The sequence below is a fragment of the Denticeps clupeoides genome, chromosome 20 (genome assembly GCF_900700375.1).
Source record: "Denticeps clupeoides chromosome 20, fDenClu1.1, whole genome shotgun sequence".
Classification (NCBI taxonomy): Eukaryota; Metazoa; Chordata; class Actinopteri; order Clupeiformes; family Denticipitidae; genus Denticeps; species Denticeps clupeoides.
The window spans coordinates 3,948,400-3,962,863 of record NC_041726.1 but is presented as its reverse complement, the minus strand read 5'-3'; the positions used below and the strand labels follow the sequence as shown (position 1 = coordinate 3,962,863).

Genomic DNA, 14,464 nt, shown 5'->3' with positions numbered 1-14,464 from the left:
TTCTCCAACCCTACAACTGGTATGGCTTACGGCCATACCAGCCGAAGAACACCCGATCTCGTCTGATCTCGGAAGCTAAGAAGGCTTTGGCCTGGTTAGTACTTGGATGGGAGGCTGCCTGGGAATACCAGGTGCTGTAAGCTTTAACAGGGCAGTGGTGGCCTAGTGGTTAAGGAAGCTGACCCATAACCAGAAGGTTGCCGGTTCAAATCCCGATCTGCCAAGGTGCCACTGAGGTGCCACTGAGTAAAGCACCGTTCCCACACACTGCTCCCTTGGAGACTGTCATGGCTGCTCACTCAGGGTGATGGGTTAAATGCAGAGGACAAATTTCACCGTGTGCTGTGCTGCTGTGTATCACATGTGACTTCACTTCTTTCCTCCCAAAGTTTCTTCCTTTCTTTTTTTCTCTCTCCTAGAGTTTTTCCTTGTTTGCAGAAGGGTCAAGTGTGTGTGTGTGTGTGTGTGTGTGGGGGGGGGAGGTGTCAACTGTAAGGCCTGTCAAAGCCCATTGAGACATACTGTATGTGATTTTGGACTATATAATAAATAAATGTTGTTATTGTAATTGTGTCTTGTATGAATGCAGTCATACACTAGAGGGCAGCATTCCATAGATTTCAAAGCCGCCTTCAGATTGAGTTGTCCTGTTATTTTTATTCAAACTCCACGAGGATGAGGATGGACAGGTTTGTGTTTTCAAGCTTTGCTAATTTTTTTGGATAATGGGAGTTCAGGGAGATACAGTATAGTCCGTGTTCTACAAATAGAATAAGGGATAGACAAGTTAGACATTTTCAAATGGATGCTTAAGACCTTCCTCTTTAGAGAGGACTGACTTGTAACTCTCATATAGTCTGACTTATGTAAGAAAAACTACAACCAAGCCAATAAAATGATTTGTATTCATAGTTGGGGTCTTAGTGAAACAGAAATGATTACTTCATGAAAGCATGTTGCAAGTCGCTCTGGATAAGGGCAACTGCTAAATGGCTCAAATGTAAATGTAAAATTATGAATATTTATATAATAGTTGTTTCTTTTACATTTTGCTTAAATCAAAGAATCATCCACCTACAGCAATTACAGCTTGGCATTAACAAACGCCAATTCTGTGTCATTCTATTACATTCCATTGAGAGCATTCTGACCAGGTGCATCACTGTTTGGTTTGAGAACTGCACCATATCGGACCACAAGACCCTACAGCGGATAGTGAAGACAGCTGAGAAGATCATTGGAGTCTCTCTTCCCTCCATAAAGGACATTTACCAAACACGCTGCATCTGGAAAGCCACCAGCATTGTGAAGGACTCTACACATCCTTCACATGCACTCTTCATCCTCCTACCATCGGGAAAAAGGTACCAAAGCATTCGGGCCCTCACTGCCAGACTGTGCAACAGCTTCATCCCACAGGCCATCAGACACCTGAACACTCAGGGACTTTCATCTGTACTGACACACACACACACTACCTCTGTTATATGGAGTAATATTATCTATCTGTAATATTACTTATTAATGCACCATTCCATTTTGCACCGCAGTATTTGCACTATTTTACTTTGCGGTTTTATTAATCATTTCACTAGTTCCGCGCTGTCTTTCTCATTGCTGTCTACATGTTTTAGTTAAATGTTTTTCTTGCACTGCCTGTGTTGCCTGTTTGCACGTTATGTAGCCCAGTTTGTGTGTTGCACACGTGCACTTTATGTTAGTGTGTAACTATGTTTAGTTGTTCGAATGTTACATGTAGCACCAGGTTCTGGAGAAACATTATTTAGTTTCAATATGTACTGTCTAACATGTATGTAGCTGAAATGACAATAAAGTCAACTTCAACCTCAACTAATAATAAAGGAACACAATGTTGAACACAATGTTTCATTGGAAGTCGTTATTGTGTGTAGAATCTTAACATTACTGATAATGTGCTAATTCTATAGCCATATTATGTATTCAGTTAATTTTTACTCATGTCCTCCCCGATCAATACTGAACTGAGAGCAAATCCAGAAATGGATCATTGTATCGTTAACCTTTCTCTGAGTACATGTTCTTCTGACACCATCACAAATAATGACAAGGTTGTTCGCGTTGCACTGGACTTTTGTTCCCGGGAATAAAATTCAATGGGACAGCAGTGATATTAAGGCATGTCAGAACATTGTGCAAATGCTCTTGTCCAAGCTCTGCCATAATGAACATGTGTATGCAGGCTTCACAGGCAGAACTTTATGAGTGAAGATAAGATTTACAGCCTGCGTGTTTGTTTTGTGAACTTTGGTGATCGGCAGACCCTCACTGCATGCTTTTTTGCCACTTGATGCTGGCTTGCATGGCAATAAACTAATTAAATTTCCAATGTGTTTTAAGGATGCTACTGCAAAAAAATTCACAGGAGATGAATCCATATGTATAAGGATTAATTTTTTTTTAATTATTATTATTTTAAGTACGTGATAAGTGCCTCCTCAATCATTAACAACCATCAGGTCATAGTACAACGTTATCGAATCACAGGTAGGTACTCACATTTAGCTAAAACAGCCTAGGGTTTACATGTGCTGTGGTTACCCTGTTACTATTTATGTATAGCGTGATTATGTAAAATAATCGGCTAACCTGACATATTTATCAGTGTCTATACTGATATATTGCCCCCTTATACGCTTTTACATTTGTTGAGCTGTTGATGACCTTTTGCAGATAGGCTAAACATCATCGATCATTAATTTTATGTAAAGGAGAATGCTAGGACCAAAAAAAAAACATTGTGAAATGGGGCTTTTTGTTTCTGCACTTCCCATACGTGATCGGATTGAGATCTGAGGAATTTGGTGGTCAGCCCCTTAAGCTTTGTCATGTTCCTCAAGCCAATCCTTAGCAATTGTTCATTGTACGGAGTGGCAAGAGTGCATTATCTTGCTGAAACAGGCCACAGGCATCATGGGGATAAGTTTACTTAGTAATGGCATTCAAAGTAACATCCACACGAACGCTGGATCTGATCATGTCCAGCAGAGCGTGGTAACAGACTCGCCTATGAACTCGAGAACTGCAAAGTCCCAGGTTCAAACCCCACTTACTACCATTGTGTCCCTGAGCAAGACAGCTAACCCTTCAGTCACTTCAGGGGGACTGTCCCCTACTGTGATTATTTGACTGTTACGTTTTTTTGGTGTGTTTCTGTTCTGTGTTTGTGTTGTTCGCAGGATGCCTGGTGACTGCAAATTGAGCCGACCTGTTCCTGCTGTGGACAGCCAGAATAAAAGGGGCCTCAGTTTCCTTTTTTTCCGGGCTGCGCTTGCCGTGCCATCCACCCCGCCCGCCTCCCAGGCATTTCCTGATTTCATCTCTTCCGGATCCCGCTGCGCCTTCCCTAGGGGGCAACGCAATTTGTCGTGTCGGCCTGCTTGTTCGTGTTTGTTTTTGTTTTTCCCTTTGTTTCCCGTTTTGTTTGTCGTTATTTGTTTTGTATGTATTTCTTCTTTGTTTATTTGTTTTTGAAATACTTGTTAAATTTCTCCGTTTCGTCTTTTGCCATGGGCCGTACCCCTAGACTGGCTCATAACAATGTTCGTCCTGTATTGCTGTGTGAACTAGTTATCTGTTTTTAAGCCGTTTGTGAGAAGCCATGCGAGTGTATCGGTCAGTCCACCACAATGCAGTGACAGTGATGCACAGCACTGTGGGCAGCCACAGGGATCAGCATGCCACGGTGGCACCTTGACGGTTGGTGGATTCGAACCCTGCGGCCTTCAGATCACACGTCTTAACCGCTAGACCACCCTGTAAAGTGTTATCATGAGATGCTGATCTAAAGAGCACCAAAGCACAAGCCAGTCAGGAGTTGAACTTAAGAGTCATCTGATCAGCAATCAGATACTTTAATGGCCTGTGAGCACTTCCATTGTCATCCCCAGTTGGCACTACAACACATCAACATCAAGCTCCGATCATTCAGTCTCCAATCATCTCCAATTCATTATGCTGAAGGTCTATTGTTGTTCGCCCAAAGAATCATCACATACTGGCTGCCACAGAAACAGAAAGAAGCTTTCAAAGCTCTTGTGACTTAAAGCTCTTGGTGTAATTAATGTTAATCTGTCAGCGGTTTTAATGCTGTGGTTTATCTGTTTATGTGACAGAAAATAAAGGAAGTAGAAAAAAGTTTGCAATTTATTAAGTAAATTCCTCAAGCTACTAACAATACAAAAAGCATATGTAATATAATGCATGAAAAAAAAGATTATTGAACTAAAATACATAATTACAATGTAATGATACAAAAATGCTCTGAAATCATATACATTGGATATTAAAAACAATTGTTTAAGAGCATGCTAACTTATGCAACAGGCATATTGTATCATGCTTTTTTATTTTTGGTATTTTTCCCCCTATTCAATTGTTTGAATTGAACTGTACAGGTTATAGGTGACATTTAGGGTGGGTAAAGTTTTTAAATGATTTATTGTGGCATTTACTTTACCATTTATCTACAATATATATTTTTACATAAGCTAATATCTATTCAATGTTTGCATATTCAAATTCTATGTACGCTCACAACATGATCAGATTTATGTTTCCTGCAGAAGTGGGCAGCTAAATTCAGCCAATGATGCATTGATATGGACTGATCATACGACACGTTATAAGGGTTCTCAGCATTTATAATTCTAGCTGGATTAAGATACCTGCGTCCACATTATGAAGTCATGATTTTTTGGTGTTCAGCTTATGCAATGTATGCAATATATATATATATATATATATGTGTGTGTGTGTGTGTGTGTGTGTGTGTGTGTGTGTGTGTGTGTGTGTGTGTGAATGCATATCTTTGAAAGCTTTCATTTAAAAGCAGTGCCTTAAGCCTTAAAACCGATAATGTGCACATGTGCAGGAACATACAAGGAAAATATGCAGTAAAATAATTCCAGTCTCTAGAATACGACAATCTTGTCTTCATAGAAAGAGAGCAGCAGCAGAATTCCCCAGCCGGACAACAGTCCTATGTTCTGCAAAAAGAGCATTAACCATGGCCTGTCACTCTTCACGTGGATCATTGAAGGCAGCTGGGGGAAGCATTGATAAAATGGATGAAACATTGATGAGCAATAATCTGAATAATAATCTTTAAACATGATTTATAAATTAACTGTTGTGATTAAGAATTATATTATGCTTACAAGGTAATGCATTAAATAATTCCATTAGAAAACGTGTGTTTAAGGACTCTCAGACTCTCTGTCTGGGTTTTTTTTTGTCTTAAACAACAGCCAATGGCATGTTACAATTGAGACAATCATGCAACTTGTATGTGAAACACTGTATCCTACCATATCAGCAAGTCCCACATATAGAAATAGACCAGCAGTGACCGCTGAAATCCACTCAATAGCCGCGGAGTCCGTTGCAATGGACAGTGATATGTAGAGTCCAACAAAGGAAGTCATGGCACTGCCTAAATTGAGCAGCAGGGCTTTTTTCACAGATATCCCACAGTCAAGAAGGATGGCAAAGTCACCTGTACAGACCAAAAAGAGAGGCTATGTAGGGTTCCTCGTGGACAACCAGATACTATGTGGTGTTTGACCTCTAGTTAAAGAGAATGTAGCCAGGCTATTAACGCCCCCATAAAGCTATTAGTAACCTTTGGGTCTAGTTCAGGGACTCTTGCTATTTTTTGGATATAGAGAAATATGAACTGACCATAATGTTCCGACCATGCTAAGCCTTAAATCATTTAACATTTACAGTAATGGCCCTGGAGACACTCAGGGTAAGTGGGGTTTAAACCTGACTTTGTGGTCTTCTGGTTAATTTTCTACCATTACTACAATTTACTGCTGAAATTTGTTACCCAGTAGGCCTACACTAGTATTGTGCATAAATGCCATTGAAAATTTTTTTTTTATTATTATTATTTTAATAGTTTATTATATAGTATGCTATAAATAGTATATTTTTTATGTTACGATATTATTTATGTTACAATCATATTTCACTATTGTACAGTATATGCTAGCTGTCTTATCTTCACCCAGAACTACATAATGTCATGTAAGAATGCTTACCCAGCTCATGAGGTAGTTCATGACAGAGCACAGCCAGAGATGTGGCGAGCCCAGACTTCCAGGATATAGAAAATGCGGCTCCAATAGCCAAACCATCAGCAAAATTATGGATTCCATCACCGATTGTGATCATATATGGAAGCAGTTTCTTCTCTGTTAAGGCACAAAAGGGGTGAGTCAGTTGTTTCCAGTCTGTGTGCAGATGGTGTGGTAGTGAATAGTAGCTGAGTTTTAACCACAGGGGTTTCGTCATAGTTTTTGGGAAAAAAAAATCCCCAAACCCCAGAACTTTAAATAGAGTACAAACGCAATACGTGATTAACGCTAAGCCTTCTGTAACCACTTACAGGACAAAAATACGTACTGTGACACATTTATGACACATTTTTATCTCACCTCTTGAAGGATCCTCCTGTGTCTTCTCATTGGTCACACCTTCCACCTAAAAAAAACAGAGTATAATTTTTTTGTTCAAATTTCAATCAGAAAAGGTTAATTCAATTGGTTTAAACAACAGCTGAATGCAGTCTGACCAAGTCTGCTTGAGAGATGGAGTGTTTGTTCTTCTTCTCCCTCTGATACATTTGGATGACCTTATCATGATCACAGTGGTGAGGGTCTGAGACCTCCTTAAAAATTAAAATGGCAAACAACGTTCAAGATTTCATTAATACATACATTTTATTAATATTCCTTTTGGCCCAAATGTGAGTTTATTGAATTATTAAAACAAGAAGTTTAATTTGCGTAGCCTAGTGAGTAACACACTCACCTATGAACCAGAGATCCCCAACATCGCAGGTTTAAACCCCACTTACTACCATTGTGTCCCTGAGCAAGACACCCGGGGTGCCTGCTAAATGCCATAAATGTAAATGTAATAATTGTTCTCGTTGGATTTTACACAAAATGCCCTTCTTGATACAAACCTCACAATTTCCCGGGGGGCTTGGGACCGGCACCAAGAAATGCACTGGGACATGCATGAGCCTCAATTACAGTATTAAATTAACCTAAACAAATCCTTGATCTTAGAGTTTTATTGCCTAATGGCCTAATATGCTGACATTTGGTGACCTATGAAATTCATTTGTAACCATGATGGACTAATGATTAAGCGCTTTATTGGGTGGTAGTAGCCTAGGGGTAACACACTCGCCTATGAACCAGAATACCTGGGTTCAAATCCTGCTTACTACCATTGTGTCCCTGAGCAAGACACTTAACCCTAAGTTGCTCCAGGGGGACTGTACATGTAACTACTGATTGTAAGTCGCTCTGGATAAGGGAGTCTGATGCTGAAATGCTGTAAATGTAAATGTTATTGTAACATGCAATGACACTGGCTCACCCCATGATGGTGTTGATGACCGCGCTTCCTGGAGATAATGGAGAAAATGGCCTCCATCAGGTAGAAATAATATATCCCGCTCATTAGCACCAAAAGTTTGTACGTGTAGTCTGAGCCTCCCTCCGAGTGGCCATGCTTGTCTTCCGTGCCATGGACGTGGAGGCCGAGAACCTGCAGTCAAAAGAGACGTGCACCGTCAAGCTGAACACCCACACCACAAATCCAAAATCCAAGTGGTGCAATGGCTAACGTGTCTGACTACAGCTCAGAAGATTCTAGGTTCGACTCCTGGCTGGCTCGTGCTTTTGTGTTCGATGGGGCAGTGGTGGCCTAGCGGTTAAGGAAGCGGCCCCGTAATCAGAAGGTTGCCGGCTCGAAGCACCGTCCCCACACACCGCTCCCCGGGCGCCTGTCATGGCTGCCCACTGCTCACTCAGGGTGATGGATTAAATGCAGAGGACAAATTTCACCGTGTGCTGTGCTAGCTTTTTAAGGATTAATCTTTCATTCTTTATACATTCTGCACATGCCAAAAAATGTGGTAAACTAGGGACCTGTCACTTGAGCACGCTTTATAAGAAAGGAAATGCAGTTTGTGGTGTTTCCTCAGCACAACATCCCTGCAGCTAATTTCTTTGTTCTGACTAATCCTCACATACGTGGCACGTGGAACGATGGAACCCGGCACCCAGAAATTATATTCACCTTATGTGTCGGCTTGTTGGGCTGACACGAAACTAATGGGGTTTGGCTAGAGATGTTTTCACAAGAAGAAAAACGAGCCCGCCCGGGGGGAAATAAGGGTTGAAAGACTTTATCCAAACTGTGACTGATTCGTTCTTGTTACAGCGCGCAACTGTGTAACTCGGGATGAAGCGGCGTGAAAGACGCCGCGGCTCAGGAGCAATTCCACGCTTCTCTGGAACCTTAGTCAGCAAACCCCACAATAGAGCAAGCGGGCTGTGACTCGGCGGCGATAAGCTCCGGCGTGACCTCACCGTGGGCAGGAGGTGCAGCAGGGCGTCGCCCGTGAGCGAGCCGACCGCGAGGCTGATGCAGAACTGGATGCAGAGCTGGAAGACGCTGCTGCAGGAGGTGCACAGCAGCGTCACTATCCCCAACATGGCCATCAGGCAGATGAGCAGGTTGGCTATGGTGGCGTACACGTACCCTACAGGCAGACAGAACAACATGGGGGGGGGGGGACATCATTTTTAAACGTTGGCTCAGATATGACTCATGTCTGTGCTGATTATTCGTTTATCTCATTGCTGACGCTGCTAAACGGTGAGAAAGAGTGGAACGTTGGCCAAAAAAAGGTTAAAAGGGATTTCTGTACTTCTATGTCATCAAACCAGATGAAGCATAAAATAATATCCCATTCTGAAAGGTCAGATTTATTATCGAATTTAAGCCTGGCATGTATCATGCTTGTAATTTATTTATGTTTATTTAACTGGCACACTTTTTGGAATATATTCAATTTAACATTCTATTAAGGCCATTCTCACCATGTATTATTATACTAAAGTCATTGTAACTTTAATAATTTTATACTTTAATATAATTCTAATACAAGTATAATCAGTGCACTACTCTTTATGTTTTGTTTTTTTACCCTTATTTCATACTTCATTTTCTGATTCTTGTGTTTATTTCATACATACTCAGTAAATAGGCCAGTGATGAATTAACACATAATGTTTTAACATTTTATTCCCGATTAAATGACACTGGTTTAAGACGGCATTTCATTTAAAAGCTGTACTCATGTAACATGTTTTCTGTCTATGAAAATATGAAATAAGTATAATACACTGAATATAGTTTATATGAATGTATTATTTAAAGTTTATCACCACTTTAGTATGTTAAAAATGCATAATATTAAAAAAAAAAGATTAAAAATGTTAAATGCCATACTATTTCTTTATGAAGGCATCAGCACTCACGCTCAGTCTTGCTGAGGCCATCTGTGGGTTCAGGGGTGGCTTCGGCATCAGTGCAGGCTTTGCTGAGCAGCTGCTGGACCAGGGCTGGACTGATCTGGGCAAACTGGTCCCGAGACAGGCCGGACTGGTTCAGGCCGTAGATCTTCAGCACGTCCGTTGCGCTGAAACAGCTCTGCACACGAGTTCATTTATTCCAAAATGTGGCGACGACTTGCAACTGCAGGGCATTCGGTCAAACTGATTGACTCCTTGTCATCTTTTCTTCCGCATCCAAAATTACTTCTCAAATGAAGTGACAGAATTTAAATGATGTTATCCTTCAGTTCTTAAGGAACATGAGGGGAAAAAAATAATCTCCTTTCAGATATGTCAAGTAGCAAATTCCCACGTGAGCGTGAGTGGCCAATGGCATTTGGCGATCGAGACGCATCATTATGCAGCAGACGGGGCTTTGCGAGGATGTTGCAGATACATGGTAATGATGTGGGTGTGTGTGTCTGTGAGATTGTGTGTTGGTAGATGTGGTGGCGAAGCCCTGCAGCAACCCCACGGGAGCAGAACGGGTCCTCCACCCAATTACCACAGCGCCCCGGTAATTACCTGGTCCCAGCTGCTGTTTGGCTGGTGACCTTCCCTGTGGCTGTGCCTAGGGAGCTTTCGGTGGTCATGATCATGCTGGTGGTCATGGGCGAGGACGTCAACGTGCTGCTTCCTGGCCCCAAGGTTCAGAGCTTTCATCAGGCTTTCTAGGGCTAAAGAACAGCATTATCACACCATGGTGGAATTCAGGTTTCAGGCATAATCCGATCGCCACAATTATCCAACCCTTGTAAATTCTACGCAAACCACTGCTGTTGTGGTTCATTTTTCACTCCTGTTACCACCTGACCCCAACGTTTCCACGGAAATAGCCTCATTGCTACAATACTACTTTTTTACGAATACATCAATATAACAATATGACACTCATTGTTAAATTTCTGAGGCATCTGAAGTTAGAAAAACGGTTCGAATTGTGCACTTCTGTTTTAGATTATCCAGTAATAGTAAAATCATTGGTCCTTCATTTTAAATACCAATTTGCCTCGATAACTTGAAAAAGAGATCCTTAAATGACAATTAATAAAACATTTAAGTGTTTTTTAGTCATTGATAAGCATCAAGATAAATTAAAACCATGAATGCATGAGAGCTGCATTGATCCAGAGCTTATATATATATGTAATATAATTAATTAATTTATGATTGGTAAGCTTATGTCTCGATGGCAGTCAATAAAGCTTTAACGTCCTACCTTCTAAGGTAACATTGTCAGGGCCATAACGGCTGAATATAAAGTCCAGGAAGTACTCCTTCTCTGGTAATTCATTTGCGGTCATGCAGTCTCCCCGCAGGGCATGGTACAGTACGATTCCAAACATGGCATCCACGGTGTCATTTTGGAGATCGTCTTCGGCATGGTGTCGGGACGCGTCGATCTCTTCCAAAATGTGTGTTGTTGTGAGACAGTTCTGTGTACGACAAGAAGTAAAAAAAAAAGTCAAAGTCAAAGTCACATGTCACATGTACAGGACATGCAGAGAATTGAAATTACGTTACTCTCAGACCCATACAAGTAACATTAAATACAAAACAGTAACATTGAATACAAAGGTATAAATACAATTTTAAAAAACACAATATACAATTTTTAAAAACACCATATACAAATAAGGGCAAAAAAAAAAACTGAGTCATGCAAACACAGAACGTCCAATTAGACACACCGAGACGAAGGCTGTCATTTGGAGTGTCACACATGCCACCCTGTCACCCGCAGAAGGCCCACCTGTTTGCTGTCTGGAGTGTAGTACTTGTCCATGTTGTGGAGCAGGAAGTTTAACCGGCGGGACGCCGGCCCTCCTCCGCGGCCACCGCTGTCACCGTGGCCGGTGACGGCGCGGAGGAAGGCCTCCGTCTCCTCGCCCCACCGGCCCTGCCGCACGGCTCTGCAGGCCTGCGGGGCGGAGCTCAGGTAGAAGCAGCACCCCGCCGCCAGCCGGAAGAAGCCGTCCAGGTCCACGGGCCGGGCGCTCGAGTAGTTGCCGACGACCTGGCCGACGTGCTCCGCGGACAGGCACTGCAAAACAGGCCAGGCAACGGGTGAGACCTCCACCGCAGTCACCCCGCTTTACATTTGACACGAGGGCCGGGGCCCTTACAAAGGCCCACAAAAACGTCTCAACTTTTAATGAGAATTCCCCGAGGAATTTCTGAGCCACCGCGTCCTGCATTTCAGAACAAAGTCCCCCGGCCACAGACAAAGAGGACATTGTTCGTGCACACTGCAGCTCGAAACGGCGCACCCACTTTCTACTGGGGGCTCATGTCTTTACTTCTTCCGCCGTGCGGAAACCTCTTCCGAACAAACACCATACCGATTCTTTGGCGCGTGCGGAACGCAGTCTGATGTCCAGATCAGTATCGGTGCTGAGTGCAGAGATACCAGGGTCCAGACACCTTGCACCCGACGCAAAGTTCAGCCCCAGTCCAGGAACTGTACCACACAGCAAATGTACGGAAGTTTTAATAAATTAAACATAGAAAAAAAAAACATTATATTACTGCACATCTTTAAATCGTGTTTATGTATATGTTTTAGAAAGGTAGAAAAGTACAGTAAATGTAAAAATGTACAGTAAATGAAATGGGTGGTAGTAGACTAGTGGGTAACACACTCGCCTATGAACCAGAAGACCCAGGTTCAAACCCCACTTACTACCATTGTGTCCCTGAGCAAGACACTTAACCCTGAGTGTCTCTAGGGGGGGACTGTCCCTGTCACTACTGATTGTAAGTCGCTCTGGATAAGGGCGTCTGGTAAATTCTGTAAATTTAAATGATACAACATTTAAAGACATTTTGGTTGATATCCACAGTTGAGGATAATTATAGAACACCGTTATTATTATTACTATTCTAGAAGACTGCGCGACGTGCGCCGCGCGTAATTAAAAGTAGCGCACGGTACCACGGCGCAATTTGGACCTCGACCTCGCCAAAAGCCAGAAAAAGCGGGACTACCTTTCCACACGACACCCCGGGGCACTGCACACGGTCCTCCAGCGCGGCGAAGAGCGAGTGGAGCGCCCCGTCGCCCAGACGTCCGGCGCCTGGCGACACGGAGGACGCCACCTCGGCGTAGATGGTCCCCCTGGAGCCATGCGCAAAGGTGGCCAGGTTCGCGGCGAGCGCCAGCAGGACGACGCAGGGCGGCGGCATGTCCGCGATCCCGAGTGACCCGAACGTGTGGCGTGTGGCTCCACTTCACTTTGGGGCTCCTGCATATAAGTATTAGTTGCGAAGGTGCTGGCTCCTCTGCGCTCTGATTGGTCCTTCGGAAAGCTGCGCTTCACCAAGGTCCCATAAAAGCGAGACCTGTAGCGTTCAGCCGTGTTGGGGGTCCGGCTTCTCGCACCTGCTGAGCCTAGTAATGAATACTGCTAAAAAGCTGGGGGGAAAAAGAAGAAATATGAAAGAAGAAGAAATAAAAAGCAGGATCCCGTCTGGAGTCCGCATGGGGGGAGTTGGTGATGAGCTCATACACACTTGTCAGATAAAATGATGACATTCACACCATCAAAAGTAAAAAAAAAATGTGTTCAGGGACCAACATGATGCGATTTGCGAAATTACAGGTCTGAGTCCGACATTCGGGCCTGTCTATTAGCACGTAACCGTTTCAAAGGGTGGAATTGACAATACTATCTAAAACGGCCATAAATATTATAATCGAAATTAATATGGCCAACCAAATCTGGAAACTGGGGCCTTGATCGGTATTGATCATCTACCTATTTCAACATCTACCAAAAAAAAGGGCCATCTTGCACATGTTGAGCTACGGCGTTCCCAGAAGAAGCAGAAAGGTGGTGTGCATTCATCCGACCCAGACAAGGATGAAGTGGATGTTGTGGCTTTTCGGCCTTGCTCTCAACTGTAATCGCCTCTCTGACTCTTTTTCATAAAGGATTTAGTGGCTTCTTTGATCCCATCTTTTCAGTCATCTGTGCCATGTTTGTGACAGGTTGCTTTTAAATGCCACGACAGGTCCCCTACGCCCATGTTACAAAGGACGCTCCTTTTAACCAGCGGGAATGTCCAACCCCCGTAAAATGCCGGACAACAGAGGTAACAGACTCCAGCAAAATCATATAATAATAATAATAACTGTTCCAGATTTTAATCAGGAGCAACATCAGGACAGATGATAATAAGGATGACTTGGACTCTTATCAGCTGACCATGGATGGACCCTTATCAGCCTCTCCCTGCTGTCCTTATGTATTAATCATATGGGTGTCCTTGCACCCTTTACTTTACTTGTGCAGGTCAAGTGTGTTTTATTCTAATTCTAGCCACATGCAAGTGTTAAGAGCTACTCAGAGCCATGGAGCAATGGGGGAGGAGCCTGAACTTTCAAACCAGTGACGAGTGAAGGGAATAACCCTAGTTATCTGGTTATAATGGCTCATTTCACAGGAAATCTACTGTAATCGCTTAAAAACAGTCCAACAAACTCAATGTGTTGAGTTCTTACCATTTAAAAGGCGTTTTGAATTAACTCAATTGAATTCTATTTAATTCACAATGCATTTAAAAGAATGTAAGCCAGTCCAGTATTTGCAACTGTTATCAGTAATGTTCTGACAGAACCCTGCTGGGGCAGTGGTGGCCTAGCGGTTAAGGAAGCGGCCCCGTAATCAGAAGGCTGCCAATTCGAATCCCGATCCGCCAAGGTGCCACTGAGGTGCCACTGAGCAAAGCACCGTCCCCACACACTGCTCCCCGGGCGCCTGTCATGGCTGCCCACTGCTCACCAAGGGTGATGGGTTAAATGCAGAGGACAAATTTCACCGTGTGCACCGTGTGCTGTGCTGCTGCGCATCACACGTGACAATCACTTCACTTTCACTTCACTATATAAGCTCCGCTTGTACATTATGTGTGAAAGCAGATGCCAGCAGCAATAGTCACGGCAGCACAATGAAGTCCAACTCGTGCAGAGTGTACAGCATGAACATCGAGTTGCAAAA

General features: G+C 43.1%; 1 protein-coding gene and 1 non-coding gene across 4 annotated transcripts in view; one reads left to right on the top strand and one right to left on the bottom strand.

The window, feature by feature from the left end:
- Positions 1–24: 24 nt before the first annotated feature.
- LOC114770813 (5S ribosomal RNA) lies at positions 25–143 on the top strand. Its single transcript, XR_003743462.1, has one exon. It is a non-coding gene; the product is annotated as a 5S ribosomal RNA (ribosomal RNA).
- Positions 144–4,167: 4,024 nt separating this feature from the next.
- The window catches only part of slc39a4 (solute carrier family 39 member 4), a 45,509-nt gene continuing 35,212 nt past the window's right edge, over positions 4,168–14,464 (bottom strand). The window contains exons 1-13 of one of the 3 annotated variants that reach the window (XM_028964719.1): positions 13,239–14,052; positions 12,453–12,879; positions 11,218–11,508; positions 10,684–10,900; positions 9,990–10,141; positions 9,390–9,561; positions 8,436–8,608; positions 7,438–7,608; positions 6,620–6,715; positions 6,483–6,528; positions 6,087–6,239; positions 5,349–5,536; positions 4,168–5,084 (exon numbers count right to left, since the gene is read on the bottom strand). In XM_028964719.1, the coding sequence (XP_028820552.1) occupies positions 4,953–5,084; positions 5,349–5,536; positions 6,087–6,239; positions 6,483–6,528; positions 6,620–6,715; positions 7,438–7,608; positions 8,436–8,608; positions 9,390–9,561; positions 9,990–10,141; positions 10,684–10,900; positions 11,218–11,508; positions 12,453–12,650 (1,989 nt within the window). In that variant the 5' untranslated portion in view covers positions 12,651–12,879; positions 13,239–14,052 and the 3' untranslated portion in view covers positions 4,168–4,952. Of the gene's footprint in view, positions 5,085–5,348; positions 5,537–6,086; positions 6,240–6,482; positions 6,529–6,619; positions 6,716–7,437; positions 7,609–8,435; positions 8,609–9,389; positions 9,562–9,989; positions 10,142–10,683; positions 10,901–11,217; positions 11,509–12,452; positions 14,053–14,464 lie in introns of those variants that run through there. The other 2 variants (XM_028964718.1, XM_028964717.1) reach the window with 2 other exon arrangements.